General features: G+C 38.1%; 4 protein-coding genes and 1 non-coding gene across 5 annotated transcripts; 4 read left to right on the forward strand and 1 right to left on the reverse strand.

The window, feature by feature from the left end:
* The first annotated feature begins 121 nt into the window (after positions 1-121).
* On the forward strand, positions 122-1,821 carry LOC121798374 (U1 small nuclear ribonucleoprotein C-like). Its single transcript, XM_042197340.1, has 5 exons — positions 122-286; positions 410-452; positions 843-884; positions 982-1,186; positions 1,457-1,821. Exons 1-5 carry the CDS (start codon positions 279-281, stop codon positions 1,702-1,704), a joined length of 546 nt encoding a protein of 181 aa, XP_042053274.1. The 5' UTR covers positions 122-278; the 3' UTR covers positions 1,705-1,821.
* A 732-nt stretch (positions 1,822-2,553) lies between these two features.
* Positions 2,554-2,625, forward strand: TRNAP-AGG. Its single transcript has one exon. It is a non-coding gene; the product is annotated as a tRNA-Pro (tRNA).
* A 261-nt stretch (positions 2,626-2,886) lies between these two features.
* On the forward strand, positions 2,887-11,263 carry LOC121798579 (protease Do-like 2, chloroplastic). Its single transcript, XM_042197653.1, has 21 exons — positions 2,887-3,126; positions 3,774-3,953; positions 4,530-4,577; positions 5,113-5,186; positions 5,306-5,369; positions 5,458-5,502; positions 5,835-5,942; positions 6,263-6,340; positions 6,717-6,783; positions 6,927-6,985; positions 7,192-7,291; positions 8,137-8,216; positions 8,532-8,588; positions 9,116-9,219; positions 9,483-9,570; positions 9,664-9,749; positions 9,848-9,875; positions 9,970-10,041; positions 10,193-10,243; positions 10,314-10,374; positions 10,747-11,263. The coding sequence occupies exons 1-21, from the start codon at positions 2,962-2,964 to the stop codon at positions 10,992-10,994; spliced, it is 1,863 nt and encodes a 620-aa protein (XP_042053587.1). The 5' UTR covers positions 2,887-2,961; the 3' UTR covers positions 10,995-11,263.
* Positions 11,264-11,555: 292 nt separating this feature from the next.
* LOC121799911 (classical arabinogalactan protein 26-like) lies at positions 11,556-12,343 on the forward strand. The gene has a single exon (XM_042199427.1). The coding sequence runs from the start codon at positions 11,766-11,768 to the stop codon at positions 12,132-12,134; it is 369 nt and encodes a 122-aa protein (XP_042055361.1). The 5' UTR covers positions 11,556-11,765; the 3' UTR covers positions 12,135-12,343.
* A 544-nt stretch (positions 12,344-12,887) lies between these two features.
* Positions 12,888-13,310, reverse strand: LOC121800657 (protein NETWORKED 3C-like). The gene has a single exon (XM_042200180.1). The coding sequence runs from the start codon at positions 13,308-13,310 to the stop codon at positions 12,888-12,890; it is 423 nt and encodes a 140-aa protein (XP_042056114.1).
* Between the last annotated feature and the right edge of the window lie 10,293 nt (positions 13,311-23,603).

The raw sequence follows: 23,603 nt of genomic DNA on the forward strand, positions 1-23,603 counted from the left end.
CATTTCTCAATTAGCCAAAAAAATCTCAATTGATCTTGGACCCAATATTTATTGTATAGTAGAAAAAGTTGTTTCCTGAATTACAAGTAAACAATAAAAGCGCTGGTAATCTTTACCCTCTCTATGAAATTAAGCTTGAAATCTTACAGTGAAAGCGCTTCTCAGTTCTCACTCTCTCTCTCTCATCTAGGGTTCTACTCTACTCAGTGCGTTAGACGAGCTCAATTCTTGATCGGAAGCCTCGCAAAATTCCGATTTCGCTCAGCTCCAATTACGAGATGCCGAGGTATTGTTTTTGTTTCTTTCCTTGATTTAACGACCATTGATTTTATTAGTGCTAAGATGTTTCTTTCTTCTGCGTCTGGATTAAGTTTGATCTTTCCCCCATTGTCTGCTTCTCCTTCTTCAGATACTACTGCGATTACTGCGACACTTATCTCACGCACGATTCCGTAAGTTTCTCTTGTAACTTTTTTTCCAATCCCACTATTTTCTGGCTTGTGAATTTTCGTTTGTCTTATTGTTTATTAGTCGAGGTTTTATTTTAGTAAGCTGCATTTGATGGGTGGATAATTTCAGTGATGTTTTTGAATTCTTAAGCTGAAGTTGAAAATGTTTGGAATTGGTACTTGAGCAATGTGGAAGTGTATGGTTGTTCGATTAATTTTGATGTTTCTTTGCTCGGGATTTGGAATTTTTGAGCAAAACAGTAGCTCTTTTCATTTCTTCTATTATAAATATTTATAATCAGGTTTATTGAGTGACAGTATCTCTTATTCGTAGTAGTGCTGCTTGCTTTATTTTGCGAATTCTGATTTTGAAATTGTTGGCTGTCATTGCAGCCTTCTGTTAGGAAACAACATAATTCAGGATACAAGCACAAGGTATAATCTGCCCCCATCCCTCGCTTACTTTTTATTTTTCGTTCAGCAATTTTTTGTTATATGACGGACGTATGGTTCTATATTCTGACTGGAGCAGGCAAATGTACGAAGTTATTATCAACAGTACGAAGCACAACTAAATCAAAGTTTGATAGACCAAAAAGTGAAGGAGCATCTTGGGGCATTCAGGCCTCCCGTTGCTCCTTACCCAAGGCCCGGTCTTCCAGTTCTGCCTACGCCACTTCCAGGACAGTTCCCTTTTAGACCTCCAGTGTTGCCAAGACCGATGCCTTTACCTCCTGGTATGCTGCATTTTATTTCTTTCTCATTATCCTTTGTGGCATTATAACTTGCTTGCATCTTGATTCATGAATGTTTGAGTTAATACACCAATTCCGGAAAACAGTTTGGGGTCATCACTGGCACTGCTGTGGGGTTATGTGTTCATATGCATGCATATGTGCGACTTGACAGTCCGAAGTTAACTAATGCATGACAGAAACCCTCTGTGTTGTGTGGTATGTTCGTTAGCGTGAAATGTGGTCTAACTTTTCATGTTCAACTGCCAACAGGATACGCACCAATGTCACCACACATGCTGCCTCCACCTGGTGCGCCTGTTCCAGATCAAATGAACGAACTCCAAAGACCCGTGACAGCTCCTCCTCCTCCTCCAATGGTTCCTGGAAGTGGTGGAATCCCCACAAGCGGTGTCCCACCAATGTTTCCTCCTCCACCATATCAAGGTAACATGCCGTCGTTACCTATGAGTGGAGGCAGTGATGGTTCCGCACCTAGCGCTCTGGCTTCTGCAGGCTGATCAGTAGTCCTGTGTTTGTTCTGTATTGTTCTTTGGTATTTTTTTTTATGTTAAGATGATGATGAGAATTTGTACAAAGAATTTTTGATTTGTAGAAGAAAGGCTGTGTTCTGTTTCCGAGAAGCTTGTCCTTCAAATGTATTTAGGAGCATTGATAAAAAAAAATATTACTCCACTAGTATGAAAAAATCTTGGGTCTTGGACAGTTGGACTGCTTGTATTGTCTTTGTAAAAAATGAACGAATTCTATTGATGCAATCATGCAATACTCCACAACATTTAAAAAATTGGCGAGTAAACACTTACACTTGCCTCTGCAATGGTTGCAAATCAGAGAGCAAAATTGACAGCATGGATTTGCTTGAGTGCCATCCATTTGGAATATCTGAATTATGAAATGGTGGAACTAAGAGGGTGTTCGGTTTGCAAGATTGTATCCGAAATCAAATTTTTAGTGTGTTTGGTTCATGAGATTCAACCCCACAACTCAATCCTAGATAGATAATCATGAGATAATTAGTCATAGTTAACCCTCTATGACTAAAATAACCTCACAACTCAATCCTAGATTATATCTTGGTATTATTTTATCATGGAAACCGAACACCACCTAATAGTACTAATATAAGAGAAATTTCGAGTTGGATTCTACTGAACTTCTTCCCAGCCCCAAAAGAAAAGAAACAAATTTAAAGATGATTAGAAAATCGGTGATGCCAATTCAATCAGAAATGAGATATTTCTGAAAAATGAATTTTGTTCTTAATTTTGTGTATTTCAGGCTTTTGACAGTATTGGTTAATTGTCCAACGATAATGATTGAAGATTGTTGAAATTTTAGTATCCAACGGGCATTTGGTCTAGTGGTATGATTCTCGCTTAGGGTGCGAGAGGTCCCGAGTTCAATTCTCGGAATGCCCCCCATATGTTTAACTCTTTTTAAGCTAATATCTCACTCCCTATATATATTTAATGATTTAATTTGGATTAACCCTATTGTAATAAGTTATTAACAAACATGTTGACGAATGACATATATCATGAAAATAGCATATTTTTAATATAAAAAAATATTTTTTTTACTAGTACTCCTATTAAAATAGCTTTACCTAAAATATCATTAAAAAACACAACTCCATTTAAAGCGGAACAGAGATAATTTAATTACTTCTCCCAATAAACTTTAAACCAGGATAAGGAGAACGAGAACGAGAACGAGAACGAGAACGTCTCTCTCTTTTCTTCCTTATTCTCTGAATGTCACTCGCAGCTGCAAGCTGCTGGCTTTCTGCCCTCTCCTTAACACCTAACTCACGCCGCTCTGCACCTCATTCCTTTATCGTTTTCAAATCATCTCACCATCCGAATCATTATCCTATTAGAGGGGAAACCACGAAATTACTGCCTAAATCCGCCCCGGAGGTAATGCCATATTTCATTTGCTCTATACTATTCCTACTTACTATTTATGAACTAAACTTACGGGAGTCAGGTAACTTGAATTATGATTTATTTAGCTCAGCATATATAGTTTTTGAATTACAAGTATTTCCTATTAATGTAATTAAGTGTTAATTTATGAAGTTAATTGAATTGTGATAGCGAAAGATTAAATTATTGGGAGGGGGGAGGACTGAGGTATTGGGATGGTTTATTTTATTTAATGTGTTCTAATATTCGCATGGGTAGTAGTATTGCTTTTAAAGAGCAAGTAAGTAGGTAAGGCTCATGAATTTCCAACGAAGCGAGCATGGAAGAAAGAATTACGTGGAGAACACAGTGAACACTATTTTATGCTTGAAGAGGTGTATCCTATTCCTAATATAAGCTGCTTGTTAAGTTGTTATATATAACATTACTCTAGAAACACTGAATTACACCAAGCGATCATCCATCTTCGTTCTTGTAGAGGTTATTCGTAAAGCAAATGTGTGAGGTTTTTACATTACATGTCCTGTTACATACTTTTCTTTGAAAGAGGCAAACCTTAGCACAACCTATCGCCATAACCTTAAAAAAGAGGCTATTAATGCCAATGTAACATCTTCACATCGGTCTCTTGAACTCAGAATGAAGCTAAGTTACTGAAGTTTCAACAACGTCAAAGTGATGAATATCCTCATTCAAATGCTGGAGGAAGAAGTACCAAGACTCCAACAGGACGAACCCAGCCTTCATCCCTAACGTCATTTGGCATACAGAAGAAGAAAGGAAAGAAGGGCAATGTGGTTGACTCGGTAGAGAAACAGGTAAATAGAACCCCAAGTGAATTTATTGGCTCTAGGCATGTATTTATAAAAAGTTGCTGTTTTAAATCATCGGACGTATAGATTCCATGATACAAGGAATAATTCTTCAGGCAGCTGGTTAAAATTCTGAAATGGAGATATGAAATCTAGCCACACTTATTCATAATTTTGGTGGAAATGGATTGTAAGAAACATATCCAGTATCCTTTTGCCTTTTTCTTTAAGCCCTTGCATAATTGACACTCTATGATGAAGTTCGTAATAATGTGTAATTACATTTCATTCAGATATATAAAATCCAACGCATTTGCATCTTTAGTCACATTATGGTGTGGTATTTACAAAATTGAACCTACTGTATATCTTGAATCTGTAATTATACGTTAATATTTTTAATATAGTCCGCCAATTATTTCATTTACGTTCTACTTATGATTATCATGTAATAACTGGTAACTACATACCTATGGTTTCATGTTATTTTTCGGAACTAATTCCTTGTTCATTTTTTTCTGCTGCAGCTGTTTGTATCATTGCATTTTTTTTTTACTTAGCTTTATTTATTATCTGTCCCAGGTAGCAGGAAATCTTCAAGGTGCTGCTTTTCTCAATGCTGTTGTCAAGGTAAATATCTTGTATTTTCTCCTGTCCTAGTAAGAACGGTTTGTGACTTCTAGGATCTGGCCTGCTTGCTATTATAAAATTAAAGTCTTTGTTTTGTCTTGCAGAAGAGCCAATCAAGGTTTGAACAATAGCTTCATATGCACAGATTTATAGTACATTGCATTGCATTTCACCGAACTTTTTTAAAAGAACATGGTTAAAAGTGGGCTGATCCTGAGATCTGCCATGATAACACTTGTATTCACCAATTATGGGCTACAATGATTTAATTCTGAATTTCTATTCACAGTGTGTATGACTCTTGAATGTCACATGAGATAATTATTTGTGTATACACTGAGTTATCCAAATTATATGTAAAATTATCAATGGTAAGACTGTAAGTATCATTTTCCTTTTGCTGATCGTCATTTGCCAATGTCAATCCCAACAATAATTGCAATTTCTAGAAATGTCATGATTAAATACTTATCTAAAATTCTTGCTAGGTCTAATACTATGTTTTGAGCTATTGCTAAGTCTGTTCTTCTTTTAGGTTTACTGCACCCACACTGCACCAGACTATTCCCTACCATGGCAGAAGCAAAGACAGTATGCAAGTACTGGAAGGTATCTACAAGTCTATGGCGTACATATTTTTTTCCTTCGCAGGAACATTACAGTTTAATATTAATTATGTGTCAAGGTTCAATGTTCTTTCCCCCCTCTTAAAAATAACTTGTGGACAGTGCTTTTATGATTGGGGAAGGGAAGATTTTGACAAATGCTCACTGCGTGGAACATGATACGCAGGTAATCACTGAACATCTTTCCACTGCAATAGTTGCACCATGTGCAAATATAATTGTCAGTTATTTCTTGTGTTATTTTGCGATTGCAGGTGAAAGTGAAAAGAAGAGGAGACGACACAAAATATGTTGCAAAGGTAGCTCTCTTTAAGTTTGAATATTTGTCTACCACTCTGCCCTCTGTTTTGTTGTTACATGGAATGTCATTTGGCCCACACAACACTTCTATTATTTCCTAAGAGTAATGGAAGTCAGTTACATGTCTTTTCTATAATGGCTGAAAGGAACAAATGTTATTTAAAACCACCTTTGCCAACCAAAAGGCATAGGACCTTGATATTGTTCTCAAAAGACTAGTTTTGAGCAAACACACAAGCTCCTCTCACATCACCCTGTTCCCATTGCTAATGATATAGATTTATTCTGAATCTTTCATGGGAGCTTACCCTGAAGCAAGTGATTATTACAGGTTCTAGCAAGAGGAGTTGAATGTGACTTAGCTCTGCTTTCTGTTGAAAGCAAGGAATTCTGGGAAGGGGCTGAGCCAATTCAGCTTGGAAACTTGCCTAATCTACAGGTTCACTTGATTTATCTTTTTTGTAACTTTAAACTTGATGTCCTTTGGGCTTGTTTTCTAATAATTTGTATTCATATTTGAGTATCAAATTTAGCGGGTAGCCCTAAGTCTGATGTTCCGTGCCTGCAACTGCTAGTGAATGGACTTATTTTAGAACAATAGTTTCTGTCCTTCATGAGGATCTGGCTCACAAAGAGGCAGAAGAAAGTTATATTTTTTAAAAAATCGATAGCATCTATTCACTTGTAGACAGTTGGACTTGGAGACCTATATCTCACTTATCTCTATGTATTTTCTCTTTTTTCTCGTCGATTTTTAAGGATGCTGTCACTGTTGTCGGATATCCACTTGGAGGAGAAACGATATCTGTGTCTAAGGGTGTGATATCAAGAATTGAGGTTTGTTCAACAATACCTGTGTAACATTTGACTTTGTAGTTATGACAACTGCAAGTATTGTATAATCTGCTAGTCATTGTTCTGTTTGAGGATTCATCCACCTTTTAAGCAAAGGTTTCCTTACCGTGTTGACTACAAATATAGTTTTTAAAAAAGATTAACTTGTCGCATCTATTTTGGTATTTCCTTACTTTTTATCTGTCCAATGTGAAACTATATAACTCATGCAGCCGATCTGTTTGTTTGAATAGCTGCACAAGATATTTACTGTCACTGTAGTGGTTGTCCTAAATAGTGCAGCTGATATACAGCTCCGCAGTTTGGTACTTCAGTTTACTGTCTCATATGTATGGGCCAATCTTGCCATAAATCTCAGGTGACATCATACGCTCATGGGTCTTCGGAGTTACTTGGTATTCAAATTGATGCAGCTATAAATCCTGGTGAGTAACTAGGCAATGGTCAGCTTGTATATGTAGATGAGTGATGAATTCTTTGTTTCTATTGCTAACGTTTCGAGATGCATATATCTAGTTATATTGATTTGTATACTGTACTTCTGAATCTTTTTTCTAATCATTTATAGGTAATAGTGGTGGGCCTGCATTCAATGACCAAGGAGAATGCATTGGAGTCGCCTTCCAGGTAGGTTTTTTGTTACATTTTGAATGTTAGAGGATAGAGGTTAAATGTTATATGCTGATCCTCTTTTACAAAGTCACGATGCCTTGTGACTTCTTTCATATTTCCCTAAGCTATTCTCCTGGCTGATTTGCAACGCCAGCTCTTTTTTGGGCCATCATCAGCTGTTTTCTTATGAATATCATATTCTCAGTGGATCTTTCCTCTAGGTATACAGATCTAATGATGTTGAGAATATAGGATATGTAATTCCAACGACAGTCGTGTCTCATTTTCTTGAAGACTACCAAAAAAATGGGAAATACACTGGTGAGGCTTCCTTCTTCTGAAGAAATTATTGTGATGTTCAAAATTTAATTCCAATAATCACCACATGTGTTAATTACTTAATTTAGAATGATTAATGCAACATGGTTGCTTAAATTCATGCGATCTCTTAGAAGTGAATAGTGTGTTACACAATCTAGTCTCTTAGACAACTATTCATTTGTAAATTTTCATAGAATATATGATGTGCTTTTATGGTTATATCTTTATTGCTTGCTTTTATACATTCCAGCGGTCCATAATATGTTTGCCTTTCAAGACAAGGCATTTCACACAAAATTAGTTAGGGGTGCGGTAGTGATTGACCTTACAACAACCACATACTCCCTCCGTCCCAAGTTACTTGAGTCGTATTTCATTTTGGGTTGTTCCAAGTTACTTGAGTCATTTCTCTTTTTGGCTAAAAACAAAACATCTAATCACACTTACTTTATTCTTTCTTTTACTTTACCATCTCTCCTCTCTCTTACTTTATTCTCTCTTCTACTTTATTTTACTCACTAATTACAACTTTCTTAAATCTCGTGCCGAAAAGAAATGTCTCAAGTAACGTGGGACGGAGAGAGTATATAATAAATTTTTGCAATCTGATGAGTTAGTTAATGATTTAATTGGCTAGTAACTAGGGATTTAGTTAGCAGACTAATATGGTGGAGATGTTTCATGTGTTTTCTTCATGCAATATAATTTGATTGTTCTGATATATTTACTTCATCTTCTTGTAATATGATCTCTATCTGTGTTAGAGACAGCAATTAATTAAACCTGAAGAATATATTTTATGATACTGATGGAAGGATATTAGTAATCATATATCATACAATCAGGTTTCCCTTGTCTTGGAGTGCTATTGCAAAAATTGGAGAATCCAGCTCTGAGGGCATGCTTAAATGTTCCAACCAATGAGGTTACTCTCAAACTTATGTGTTCTCGTTAGATCCAAATTGTGTGCCTCGGAGCACTCATTATATGCTGATATTGATATGCGTAGATGTTGTAATCTATGGGTCATTGTTTGAAAACAATTTTCCTTATCACATTTGTATAACCCCTAGTAGCCAAACATTGTGGCTGGTTTGGGCTCTGGAGAAAGAAATTTATTTTTAGACATGGTGTTTTAATTGCCAAGTGGCCCAGGTCATTAACAGGCAGATGAATGGCTTCTTTTTTTATCGACTCCTTATTCCTTTTAACTTTGAAGTCTGACCACATCGCATCGCAGGGTGTACTTGTGAGGAAAGTTGAGCCTACTTGCCCTGCCAGTCATGTCTTGAATGAGGTATCTCTAATTTAATAGGTTCGGATAATTATTTATTATTTAAATTTGGATTCGTTATCAAGCCTAGATAATCACACATGTGTCCTTATTCCTTGGCTATTAATGCTACCAAAATTGGAAGAAAATATTAGACAGTTTTTCATTGCAACTACTGGAGCATTGTGATCTCCAAGAAAGGGATAAATTCCAGTATGCAGTAAGCTGGAAAAAAAACTTACATTCTTTTTTCTTGACTGGATTATGTACCCTTTTCCATGCTTATTGTTCACAGAAATGTGAAGTTACATGACATGAAATTGATTTGTTGCAATTAGATTTTGTTGTCAGGTTTTTCTATGGAGTATTTTCTTAATTGAGAGTTAACTTTTCGTGATCAGGTTTTTATTTAATGGATACTGATTATTTGCATGATCAGGTGATTCCCTAACATTGTACACGCCATTTCTAGTTATCTGCAAGTTGGCAACAGTCAGAGGATGGGTTTGTTTTAGAGCACATAATCATTATTTCTCTAACTACCTTTTCAGGGTGATGTCATTGTAAGCTTTGGTAATATTCGTGTTGGATGTGAAGGAACAGTACCTTTCCGGTCAACTGAGCGCATTGCATTTCGCTATCTTATCAGTCAAAAGTAATAATATCTTGTCGGTTGCTTTTTTTGTTTTTCTTTCGCTTATTTTTGCTGTCCAGCATCAATCACTCAAATGCACAATGGACTTGTGGCTGCATTAACACCTTTAAATCCTCAAGGTGAAAGTTTTTCACCTAATTTATGCTGTTGTAATGAAAACAACTGTAATTCAAAAAGAGCACTCATCCCTGAGTTTTCATTAGAGTGCCTTGAGTCTTATGCAAGCTGATGGCCATATCTCTGATACTGATTTTTAATGTCAGGTTTAGTGGTGATGAAGCTGAACTTGGCATTATCAGGGGAGGGCAATCTATGAAAGTTAAAGTTGTTTTGATTCCACGAGTGCACCTGGTAACTAGAATGATTTTATTGTGGGGATTAACTGTTTACTTTTCAAAATATGATCTAAATCGTTGTCATCAACTTTTTCCTTACTATCTGAAGGTTCCATACCACATTGAAGGAGATCAGCCATCATACTTAATCATAGCTGGTTTAGTCTTTACATCCCTTTCGGAGCCTCTGATAGAGTATGTGGTACTTGTTTATTTGACTCCAGTTATCCTCCTACTGTTATTTTTGGTGATGTTCAAGACTAACCATGATCAGTTTTGGTCCTATTTTAAAGGGAAGAAAGTGAAGATGATAGTATCGGGGTAATTTTTTCCTTCTTTTTTGTTCCTAGGCCTTCACCGGATCATTTTGCATTTTTTTGCTTAATTTATGTGGTTGACTGCTTTTTATGATCAGATGAAATTGTTGGCTAAAGCACGATACTCTATGGCGAGGTTCAAAGGAGAACAGATCGTGATTCTATCACAGGTACATATGAGTTTATATTAGTTCAAGATACACATTTTCTCCTTCAGATTGGTAGACTGCTTAATAGTAATTACAACAGTGTATTCTTTCGATATCGTGATTCTGCCCACAAAATATTGTCGGCCCATCTGTGATTTTGTACTATTCACAGGTGTTTGCAAATGAAGAAAACATTGGATACGAAGAAATATGCAATGAGCAGGTGAGTCAAATGCATCTAAATTTTAAAATCCCTTTCATTCTGCAGTTTACTGATATGAAATCTGAAACAGGTCTTGAAGTTAAATGGCACTTGGATTAAAAATATTCACCACCTGGCTCATCTAGTTGACTGTAAGTTGTAGCATCCCCGCTTTTGGATTTCCTTATAATGTCACAATTTTTAATACAATTATTACAAACTTATACTCAGTTATTGGATATTTTCACAATTATTTCCCATTACCTAAAATGTCAAGTGACATGCTGTCGTTTGGGACCCACAAGTGTATTTGAGCATGTGTTTCCACAAGTGTGTAATGTGACATTTCAAGTGTAGGGTATAATTGTGAAAATGTTGAAAGGTTGAGTATCAAGTTGAGTAGTATATGATTTATCAACTGTTGATACGTTATTAGAGAAACTCTCAATCGACATTTGTTCATTTCCTTAGAAACGGAATAGTTCTAGGAATGATAACTATGGCATGCATTTCAATTGTATCAGCTTGCAAGGACAGATATCTAATCTTTGAATTCGAAGACAACTTTTTGGTCGTTTTGGAGCGCCAATCAGCTCAAGCGGCCTCTCCCAGCATCCTCAAAGCATATGGAATTCCATCCCAAAGATCTCCTGATCTAATGGAACCATATTTGGACTCTGTAGGACAGAATGAAGCTGCAGATCAACGCGAGTTTGGTGACAGTCCCATTTCAAGCTCAGAGTTCGGGTACGAGGGCCTTCTTTGGGCATAAACATTCTAATAATCTGGTCACTTGCATTTCAAGTTTTTATGAGTTATTATTCATGTTTTTACCTTGGTTCATTATTATGGAAAACTATTCTTTTGGAGATTGTAGGTATGCTCTCCATACTCATATTCTCTAACCAATTGATAGAACATTAGGTTTCTTCCTCTTATATTTGTATCCTATTTGTATCTGTGCTCTGGCTGAATATAATAGTGTATTCAATTCCTATGTTCTGTACTACTACCAAATAAGATTTCCCAAATTTTGAAACAGTGATTTTTGCTTGGCTATGGTGATTTTTCCTCAATTCTTAATATTATCTTTATTCATGAATCATAGGCACTGGTGAATCAAAAGGTCCAAAAACTATTATGTGTGTGAGTGAGAGAGAGTGTGTGTTCTTTAAAAATGAGGCACTAAATGAGTGTAGGGGCTTTATGTCAGAAGAAAACAGCCAATTTAGAAAACGATAGCACCAACCAATTCACTTGATATGTTTCCACAACACAGTCCTATTTACCAATTCATGTCCCTTACCTCTACATAAAAAAGTCAAATAACACAAGAATTGACACTGAAAACAATAATAAAATGAGAAGTTTGAAACATGAAGGGATGGACCATAGATGCTAAATAATGCATTTCACAAGAAGCACCACTTACATGCCCCAATCCCTTATACATACAACTCATGTCTCTAACCATTCACTCCTCATAAAAAAGGCTGCATATATACCTTGATCAAAAAGGTTCTCTCTTGTGAAAAGAGTATTGATGGCTCAACCCATATCAGCATTCATGATTCTTCTTACAACAATCTCTCTAACATTCTTAGCTTCAGACAGCAGTGCTTCCACCATTGCTGCTTCTCTTCCTATCTCACCTTCATTACCTCCTGACATCTCTCCTCTTTTCCCCACACCTCAGCTCTCTCCAACTGAATCATCTCTCCCCATAATTCCCTCAACTCCCAGCCCTCCAAAGCCGGATGATGATGCAATGGCAGCTCAAGCCCCAGTTTTGGCTGTTGTGCCGTCTGGAATCTTGCCGGATTCTTCCTCTCTCGGGCTGCTAACTGGCCGGGGATGCGCCACCTCACTCGTGCTTTCTGCTTTGCTGCCATTTGCTCTTCTGCAGCTTTGATCAGCTTAGTGTTGTTAGCCATTTACTTTCTTTCTGCATTGCATAGAATGTGAATGAATTTGTTGTGTTCATGTTTAGTAGTAGTATTATATAGTATACTATTATGGATATTATAGATATATTTGAGGTAAGTGTGTTGGAAAAGAGTGGTGTGGAACATGTAACTAATTCCGGTATTGCAATAATGGCCTTCACACACTTTTCCATTCTCTCTCTCTCTCATTCACACACACACATGTTTCACAACCACAGATTACATCATGATTCAGGGAACTAATTAAAGTGCCATGAGCTAAGATTCTTCTTGCTGGGAAATCATTCTCCCCATTAAAGAACTTATATTCTTTAGGAAGAGTAAAAAAGTTAAAACCATCAAAAAAAATTGGAAGTTGGAAAAATCATGGAGTATAATTTGCTTCCCTTTGTTTTAGTTATTTTATCCCAATTAAATAAAATAATTAGAATTTTGGAAAGAGATAATATATTCTAAAAGCCCCTTTGTACTCTACTTACAAATGAGATTATAGATTCTCCGTTGTACCCCATGTTGGAACAATTTCTTTTTATTATCACATCGCTACATACATCATAAATTCATAATATCATATTTCCTTCAAAAATCCAAATTACATAGTGACTGAAACACGAAAGAAAATCGAGAATTCGATGAATATGATGAATAGGTATGTATGTATCATGAGGCCAGTGAGGTACTAGTACTAGATTATCCCAAAGATGAAACCAGAAAAAATGTTAGATACACTTTTCCAAAATCAAATTCTCTTCCATCAACAAATCCATGGCCAAACTCAGCTGTCTAATAACATCTCTCTTGTCTTCATCCTTCTGCATCAATTCCTCCCTTTGAACCTTATTTTCTTTTCCAAGTCTCTCCAAATCTTCCTTCAACCTCTTCCATTCGCAATCACTCGACTCTTTTCCTTCTCGTTCCTCCGGATCATCAACTTCAGGCCCGTCAAACTTACAGCCATTGGAGTAGCTATGCAGCACATTTTCTTGCAAGCTCACCGACTTCCTCAGTCGGTTTTTAGCCGCATAAAGTGGACCGAAAGATGATATCCCAATTTCGAACTTGATGAGTTGATCATAACTCACAGCTAATGAAGTATGCATTCGATGGAAATCATGAACCATGCTGATTAGCTTAGGCCTCATGTTGTAATACGCCTCTGCACGTTGTGAAAATGACTCTACATCTTGCTCGATGAGTTGAACTTGTCTGTCAACCAAATCACTCAGATTATTTAACTACATATATATGTATTGGGGAGCACTACTGTCCATCCTTAATTAGAGTGCTAACACACGTGCGCTGCCACGTGGCATGAAAAATGCAATATTGTAAACACAAAAATGCAATATATATTTATGAAGTTGTACATGCGTTTCCGCATATTGGATTTTATATTGCTAAGTTTTGCATTTCAACATTAATTGTCTACAATGCAAAATAAGCTATATATAAATGCAATCCGTCTATATATAAAATGCAAATAAAATAGTCAATATCTAAAATGCAAAACTCAACAGCAATCTGCCTATAACTAAAATGCAATCTGCCAAACACGTGATTGGATGTATGTTAGCACTTTAATGTTGGGAAATAAACACAGGCAATCACGAATATGAAAGAGAATGAACACAAGAAATTGTTGACCCAATTCGATACAATGTGTATCTACGTCTGGGGGCGATGCCAAGCCAGGGATTTCACTATATAATTTCAGAATAAGTATAATTTAACAATGAGGGAGCACCTCTATTTATAAGCAACTAGATAACCCTAATTCTAGTCAAACTAGGAAACATATATCACAAGGAAAAAAATACTTCAAGGAAACAAATCCTAAACATGGTAGGAGATAAATTAAGCTCCATAATTAACAATCTCCCACTTGGAGACTAACAACTCCTAAACAACCATTTCCTCGTGATCTCATCCCTTCATCCGCTTAGCATCGCCTAACCTTCTCTTCAAGTTCCAAGGCCAATTGAAGCTATGCATAGCTTCAATTTCTCTAAGGTCACCACCTTAGTAAACATGTTTGCAGGATCCTCACTTCCAAGTATCTTCACAAGTTGCAGGATTTTCATCTCCACTAGGTGTCGGATGTAATGATACTCCAACTCCACATGCTTTGTCCTAGAATGAAGCGCTGGATTCTTCGCCAAGAAAATAGCACTCTGACTATCACTGTAGAGTATGCTACTCTTGTTCTCCTTCCCAAGTTCATCTAAGAAACTCTGCAACCACACCATCTCCTTGCTTGCCTCTGTCGCAGCTACATATTCAGCCTCCGTAGTAGACAAAGCAACGGTCTTCTGCAACTTAGAAGTCCATGAAATAGCAGTACCACCATAAGTAAATACATACCCGGTTGTGCTTCTTCTCCCATCAAGATCATTGGACGCCAAGTCTGCATCCACATAACCTGCCAGCTCGACATTCTTGCCATTGAAACATAAGACACTTTCTGTAGTACCTCTCAAGTATCGAAGGATCCATTTAACTGCTTCCCAATGTTGCTTGCCCGGATCACCCATGAACTGGCTCACTACTCCCACTGCTTGTGCAATATCAGGCCTCGTACACACCATTGCATACATAATACTGCTAATTGCTGAAGCATAAGGAATTTTCTTCATTTCAGCACGTTCTTCTTTTGTACTCGGCGACTCCTTCTTTGACAGCTTAAATTGACTACCTAAAGGAACACTTACTGGCTTCGAATTATCCATGTTGAATCTTTCCAAAACCTTATCAATGTAAGCAGCTTGCGAATGATACAATTTTCCTTCCGCCTTGTCATGCTCAATTCTCATGCCCAAAATTTGATTAGTCTCTCCAAGATCTTTCATGGAGAATCGTTCAGACAATTTCCTTTTCAACTTATCCATCTCCTTTTGATCACCTCCTGCGATCAACATATCATCAACATATAATAACAGGATAAGATAGCTCTTGTCAAACCTCTTGTAGTAACAACAATGGTCAGCGTAGCATCTTTTATAGCCAATCTCCATCATGAATCCATCAAACTTCTTGTACCACTGCTTTGGAGCTTGCTTTAAACCATACAAGCTCTTCTTCAACTTGCACACAAGATTTTCCATTCCTTTTACTACGAATCCTTCAGGCTGTGTCATGTACAACTCATCCTCCAAATCACCATGAAGGAATGCCGTCTTTACATCCATCTGATGTAACAATAGATTTTCTGCAACTACCATACTCAACACTAAACGAATAGTAGTTAGTTTCACAACAGGAGTGAACACTTCTGTATAATCAATACCGTATTGTTGCTCAAATCCCTTGACAACCAGCCTAGCCTTGTAGCGTTTGCTACCATCAGCTTCACATTTGATTCGATAGACCCACTTGCAATGCAATGCCTTTTTCCCTTTAGGAAGTTCCACAAGCTCCCATGTGCCATTCAGGAGAAGAGAGGCAAACTCATTATCCATGGCAATTTTCCACCTTCGTTTATCAGGGCCTTCTCCTGCCTCTGCATAACACTCGGGCTCACCACCATCAGTAAGTAACAAATAGAAATTAGAGGGCGAGTACCTATCAGGTGCACGTCGCTCTCTAGTCGATTTAGGCAGCGGAATAGTCGGTGGTGGAGTGCGTGGTTCTTCTTCAAGCACCTCTTCAGCATTCTGACTCTCTTTGCTCCCACTCGAGTTTGAGATGTCTAGCTCGACCACTTGTGGCTTAGAACTGCTGGGACTCGACGCCTCCAATCTATCCTTGTACAATACCTGTTCATTGAAAAATGACATCTCTACTGCGAATAACCTTACGGTTCTGCTCATCCCAGAGTCTATAACCGAACTCATCGCCTCCATAACCAATGAACGTACACTTAATAGATTTAGCATCCAACTTGCTTCTCTCAACGGAACTAACATGAGCATAAGCAACACAACCAAAGATGCGTAGGAAAGATGGATTTACCTCTTTTCCTGTCCAAACCTCCTCGGGTATCCGAAACTCCAAGGGAACTGATGGACCTCTATTAATTAGGAATGCAGCATTGTTGACTACATCTGCCCAAAAACTCTTTGGCAATCCACTTTTCAATCTCATGCATCTTGCTCGCTCGTTCAACGTTCTGTTCATGCGCTCTGCGATTCCATTCTGCTGTGGAGTTCCTTTCACAGTTTTCTCCATGCGGATTCCATTCTCGGTGCAGTACTCCTTGAACTTTGCAAGTTCATATTCTCCTCTATTATCGGATCTTAGACACTTCACCTTCAGCCCGGTTTCAGTTTCAACAAGAGCTTTCCACTTCCTAAAAGCGTCAAACGCATCGGATTTACTCTTCAGAAAATAAACCCATAGCTTTCGAGTAGAGTCGTTGATGAAAGTCATATAATATTCAGAGCCTCCTAGGGACTTCACAGGTGCTGGTCCCCATAGATCCGTGTGGACCATCTCCAACTTCTGTGTCTTCAATTTTCTGCCTCCTCTTGAGAAACTCACCCTTTTCTGTTTCCCAAACACGCAATCCTCGCACAGGCCAACTTCAACAGTTTTCAGGCCAGACAGTAAACCTCTTGAGCACATTATCTTCATCCCTTTCTCGCTCATGTGGCCAAGACGACAGTGCCACAAATCTGCATTATTTGCCTCACTTGCAATATCAATGCAATCTTTGGAGTTAGTTGTGGTATACAATGTACCCTTCTTCTTACCTCGAGCTACTATCATAGCTCCCTTGGTAATCTTCCAATTGTTGCAGCCAAACGTCACAGTGTACCCTTCTGCATCAAGCTGCCCAATCGAAATCAAACTTTTCTGCAATCCAGGAATGTGTCTGACTCCATTCAGTTTTATCACGGATCCATTGGACGTCACTACCTTCACGTTTCCCTTTCCCACGATATCTAAGGGCTCGTCATCAGCCAGATGTACCTTCCCAAAATCGCCTGAAACGTAGTCTTCCATTATCTCCACATTGCTGCAGGAGTGGAACGACGCTCCAGAATCCAATACCTACGATTCCATCGGACTACTGACACTCAAGACCAACGCCTCGCCATCGTCATCAGACATGGTAGCGTTTGCTGTCTTCTTGTTCTTCTGATCCTTATTCTTATACTTCTTCGGTGCCTCGCACTGATTTCTAAAATGCCCAAACTCATCACAATTCCAGCATTTAACTTTATCCAAATCCTTCTTGGATTGGCTCCTCCCTCTGGAATTTGATCTTCCACGATTTTGCTTTCCCTTCGATCTGCCTCTCTGTTCTGTATTCAGTGTTGATCCCGAAGTAGAAGATTCTGATTCTCTCCGGCGAACTTCCTCACCAATCATCAGATCTCTTACTCTGTCAACTGTTAGGTTTGTCTCTGCAGCAGTAACTGCTGTCACTGTGCCAGCCCAACTCTCAGGCAGAGACGATAGCAAAATCAGGGCACGAATTTCATCATCGAATTTCATATCAACCGAGTTCAGTTGCGAAGTAATCATGTTGAACTCGTTGAGATGTCGTTGCACCAGCTTTCCCTCTTGCATTCTAAAATTAAACAATCGTCTAATCAGATGTACATTGTTTGCCGTTGATGGTTTCTGATACATGTCCTCCAAGATCTTCATCATCTCCTTTGTCGACTTTGCTGCAGTTGTGTGATAAGCCACATCCTTGGACAACGATAGCCTAATCGCGCTCATCGCTTTTCTGTCCAGCAACTCCCACTCCTCCTGTTCCATCTTTTTGGGTTTGGTTTTTAAAGGCTTCCATAGATCTTTACCGTACAGGTAATCCTCAATCTGCATCTTCCAAAATCCGAAATCAGATTCGTCGAACTTCTCTACAACAATTTTCTCGTCGATCCCCATCGTGATTTCTGCCTCTTAAACCCTAGGCTCTTGATACCAGTTGTTGGGAAATAAACACAGGTAATCACGAATATGAAAGAGAATGAACACAAGAAATTGTTGACCCAGTTCGATACAATGTGTATCTACATCTGGGGGCGATGCCAAGCCAGGGATTTCACTATATAATTTCAGAATAAGCATAATTTAACAATGAGAGAGCACCTCTATTTATAAGCAACTAGAGAACCCTAATTCTAGTCAAACTAGGAAACATATATCACAAGGAAAAAATACTTCAAGGAAACAAATCCTAAACATGGTAGGAGATAAATTAGGCTCCATAATTAATATTTAAAATTAGTTAGCATATTAGTATATCCCTATATGCACATTGTTTATACATGAATAATAATATTAATAATGGATTTGAAGTACCTGTAAGAATTGAATTGAGTGAAAGGGATCGATTGGAACGAGCCTTGTTGTTTAGAGCACCCGCAACGCGTGCCGAAACCGTTCCGCGTGCCGTTCCGCCGGAACGGTTTCGCCGCGGAACGCGTTGCGGCGCTGCATTCCGCTCCCGTCTCGTTTCCATTCCGTGCCGGGTGCCGACGGCACGTAACGCGGCACGGAACAAGCCGCCACGCGCCTGGGCGACGTGGCCGATCCCCGTGCGTGCGTGCTTCCCACTCGCCGGCCCGCGAGTGGGACACGTCAGCAATGACGCAATAATTATTTTTTTTTTATAAAAATCGAATTTTTTTAAAAAAAAATTTTTTTTAAACGGTAACATTACCGTTTTTTTTAACTTTTTCTTAATTTTTTTAATTTTTATTTTTATTTTCTTATTCTATAAATACACCTAATTCATTCATTTTATACACAACTACACATCTATTCTTCCTACATCAACATCAATTTCTCTCCAATTTTCATATTCTATCTCTTCAAAAAATGTCCGGCGACGGCAATTACGGTGGTGGCGGCGCCGGAGGGTGGGATCTCAACGCGTTCGGCGATTGGGAGACCATGTACAACACACTTGGTGGTTCTGGGTCATCGACGCCGGGCACGCAGGGGTCGGCGACGCCGGGTGGGTACCAACCACCCACTTTCGATGTGGATGCCTACGCTCGAGGCTCCGGCTCGCGGCTTTCCCAGGGTTTGTCCCAGATTCGGGAGGATATCCCCGTTGAACCCACTCAGGGAGGAGGCCGAGGCGGTGGAAGCTACAGGGCTGCGTCTGAGGCACCCGAGGAGGATGAGGAGGAGGAGCCGGAGGATCTGGGCCGGCATCCCTACACCAACGAAGAAACAAAGGCGGTGTACACCGCCTGGCTCACCGTCTCATATGATCCCATCGTCGGCAACCAACAAGCCGCCAAGTGCTTCTGGGAAAAGGTCCGTGATGTCTACCACGAGACTAAGCCGAAAGGGGCCCGGAAGCGCAAATATACAATGCTTCGTGCTCACTTTGGCCGAGTCGATTTACAGGTCAAAAAATTCTGCGGGATCTACTCCACCGAAGCGGCGCACTACCAAAGCGGAGCTTCGGGCGCCGACATACTGAGGGCGGCTATGCGCGCCTTCCACCAGGACACCGGTGTACAGTTCAAATATGTTGATATTTGGCAGCTCGTCAAGGACGAGGAAAGGTGGGCCGGTGGTGTCCGCTCCAGCTCGGGATCAACCTCAAAGCGGACGAAGCACACGACGAGCGGCCAGTACTCGTCTGGTGACACCGATGCGCCCAGTGATCGTGGCACGCAGGAGGTTGGGGTTACGGCCGCCGAGTACGAGGGATCTAGCCGTGGGCGCCGTCGTCCGCAAGGGACGAAGGCGGCGAAAGCGGCTAGAGCGAGGAAGGGCCGAGGAGAATCAAGCCAGTCGGCCTCGGGATCGGGCTCACAAGGAGGCTCGAACACACTTATGGTGGCGTACATAACCGCCACAATGGCGGACACTTCCCGCTTCTCGTACGCCCAATACACGGCCTGGTGGAACGGAATTGTGCATATGGCAGGACTACTTGGTCTTCCCCCTCCCCCTAAACCTCGACCGCCTCCGGAGGATGATTCGCCGGCGGAGTAGTTTTTTTATTTTCCCACGTTTAAGTTGTAATTTTTTTTAATATTGTGTGTTTTTTAATGAAGTATGTTTGTTTTTTAATAAAGTATGTTTGTTTTTTAATAAAGTGTGTTTATTTAATTTAATTTAGTTGGAAATAAAAATAAAAATTGAAATAGAATGAATAGTAATTTAAGGAACGGTTAAGGAACGGTTAAGGAACGGAGGGTTGCAGGTTCCGTTCCTTAGTTAAGGAATGGAGTAAAAAAGTACAGTGGGACCCTCAAATAGTGGTTTAAGGAACGGTATAGGAACGGTATAGGAACAGCGTTGTGGATGGCCTTATGTGTAGCCACCGCCAATGTGATGATCTCAACTTGTCTTCTCCCTTTAACATCATTGTATCAAATCAAACTTGCATCAATAAAAACAAATCAAATCAAATCAAATCAAATCAAATCAAATCAAATCAAATCAAAATTTTCTCTCTCTAGAAAACATTCACTTTCTCTGTCTGAGATAATGAAATGGAGCTATTAGATTGTCACTTTAAATAAAGGAGGAGAAATAAAACATTTTGAAAATGAGTTGCATGGAGCTCTGAATTAGTACCTAACATTATAGAAGTGATGAGGAGCGTCATTGTTAATGATTACGTTATGCATCTACAATTCAAAGTCGGCGCCACCCTACTCTTTTTTTATATCATTAACATTTGTTAGTGCGTGGGAAAGAATCAAATATAAAATAAAATGTATTTTATTATTCTAACACTGAATTGACTCGATTGTTTTTTGTCTAAACAATTAAGGACGTCCCATTTAATTTTACCTCTAAATTATTAAGATATTGATCCATAATATTACAGTCCATATTCACTTCATACAATTGTTCATTCTAAGGGCATTCCAATGACCCTCTTGTAAGTCATCTTCAAACATTTACACCAAATTCAAACTAATTTTTAAGCATATATTACAATAATAAATAATTTTACTCCAACTATTTACACCAAACTCAAATTTTACGCCATTTTTTAGCACGCCTCACAAAATTTTGCAATGGCTATAAATACACTCCTATTTAGTGTTGTTGCATTGAAAAACGCAAACAGTGGCGGACACACAACCAAGGGAGGAAGGGCTTAGAGCATCCACAACGGTGAGCACGGCTCGTCCGTCCGTCCGTGCCGCTGGCAAGGACACGCTTGTCCGCTGCTGCGCTCTTGCCGACGGCAGGGCGCTGCTCTATGCATAGAGCACGTCCGTGCCAACGACAAGAGCACGAGGCGGCGACGTGGCATGCTCTGATTGGCCCGTTGATTTATCATTTTTTATTTTTATTTTTTTAAAAATCGAAAAAATCTGAAAAATTCAAAATTAATAAAAAAAACATTTTCCCACTTCCTAATAAAATATATCCATTTTTTCCACACTTTTAATTTATTTTTTTCATTATTTTTACCCCAAAATTCATACTTTCATCTATAAATACTCTCATTTCAAACACAAAAAAATGACACTATACCAAACAACTATCTCAATCTCAAATTTTAAGATTTTAATTATGTAATTTTTAATTTTTAGGAGTCTAATTATGTAATTTTTATTTTTTAGGAGTTTAATTATGCAATTTTTATTATTTTTATAATTTGTAATATTATTCGGCAACGAGTAGTGGTTTTTTTAATTTTAGGATTTTAATTATGTAATTTTTAATTTTTAGGTTTTTAATTATGTCTTTTTAAATTTATTTGTAATTTGTAATGTTATTTCGGTTTTTTTAATGAATTTTCATATTATGGAAATGTTTTTGTTTAATTGAATTTTAAATTGAATTGTGCTCGTCCTTGCGGAAGAGCACAACTGTGGGTGTTGTGCTCTTGCCAGAGAGCCGGAAGAAAAAGTGGGGCCGGGCCCACAACCGTGCTCGCTGGCAAGAGCACGGTTGTGGATGCTCTTAAGCCCTCCCCAAATTTTATTTTTTTTATATTTTGTACTTTAAAAAATTTCAAAATGTCTGAAAAATTATCTTTAGCCCTCACCAAACTACTGTATCTAAAGTCTAAAATGTAAAAGATTGAATAAGAAGGAGGAGCTGAAACTTGAAATTGCAGAAGAAAGTTTTAAAAAAAATGGTTGTCATTGCCGCTTGAAGAAGAAGATGAGATAACCAAGGCTAATTAAATTAATAATAATAGTAAAATTTGCAAATGTCAAGTCCCCTGCCTATAGGCTACACCCATATCACATGTTCTACATTTATTAGTACGTTTTAGTATTTTACAAATGTTTAATTGTTGCACTGTAATTTAAAAATATTAGTCCCTCCGTCCTAATTAAGTTGAGATGAAACTTCTGGATACGGAGATTAAGAAATTTTGTTGAAAAGCAGGAGATAAGGAATAAAGTAGGAAATATAAATAAAGAGTAAAATAGATGATGGAATAAAGTAAGACTGATTGGATATTTTATTTTTTGTTAAAAATGAAATGACACAACTTAGTTAGAACATTTGAGGAATACAACTCAACTTAGTTGGGACTAAATAAGTACATGTTTTCACTACTCATGTTTTCACTACTCTTATTAAATATAGTTAAATACAGTAACGACAAATATTTATCTTTTGATTTATTAGTCATTTTAAAATTTTGGTAGCCTTTTTATCATATATTATATTATTAATGACGTGGATTCCATCCACTACAACTAATACTATTTCAACTAGTTTATCAATTTATGTTTCATACTATATCAATTTCACTATAAACTCGTGTCGCTGCAGAAATCTCTATTCTTAAATGACGAAAGAAGTATATACTCCCTTCGTCCCTAAAGAATATGCAATTTAGATTCGGCACGGGTTTTAATGCAAAATTAGTAAAGTAAGAGAGATATAGAAAGAAAAAATAATTAAAGTATTGTTAGTGGAGAATCGGTCTCATCTCATTAGAGAGAAAAGTGTTTTCAAAATTAGAAAGTGTATATTCTTGTGGGACGGGCTAAAAAAGAAAGGGTACATGTTCTTGTGGGACGAAAGGAGTATTAACTAAAAACATTTACTGTACAGCCCCCTCCCAGAAAATATTCTGCGTCTGCCACTGAACGCAAAAATAAGTGTGGATTTGGGGTAAGTTTTCCATACAAAAAATAAGATTTGATGTATTATTCAGATAGTCTAAGAAAATCAATTGACCTAAGTCACCCAATATATTTATGTAACATCCGGAGTAATCATCGAGTAAATATTGGTTCACAATTGATACCCATACTAATACTACATTTTTTTTACGTGTAATTAAAAATATTCTAAAAATAACTGTGCTAGATCCATGGGCATATATTACGCTAGGTCGTTACAACAAAGTTGGAGCAACCAAACAAAAAAACATTTAACTTAGGGTCAATGTTTTAATGCGTTGGATTTGATAGAGCAGAAGTATCCCACGAAAATCAATACTACTTTTTTGAGTCAATATTTTAATTTTTCTTTATAAAAAATATAAACGATATCTAAGGTGACACGAAATTCCTCATTAATTGCTTGCC

The sequence above is a fragment of the Salvia splendens genome, chromosome 4 (genome assembly GCF_004379255.2).
Source record: "Salvia splendens isolate huo1 chromosome 4, SspV2, whole genome shotgun sequence".
Taxonomy (NCBI): Eukaryota; Viridiplantae; Streptophyta; class Magnoliopsida; order Lamiales; family Lamiaceae; genus Salvia; species Salvia splendens.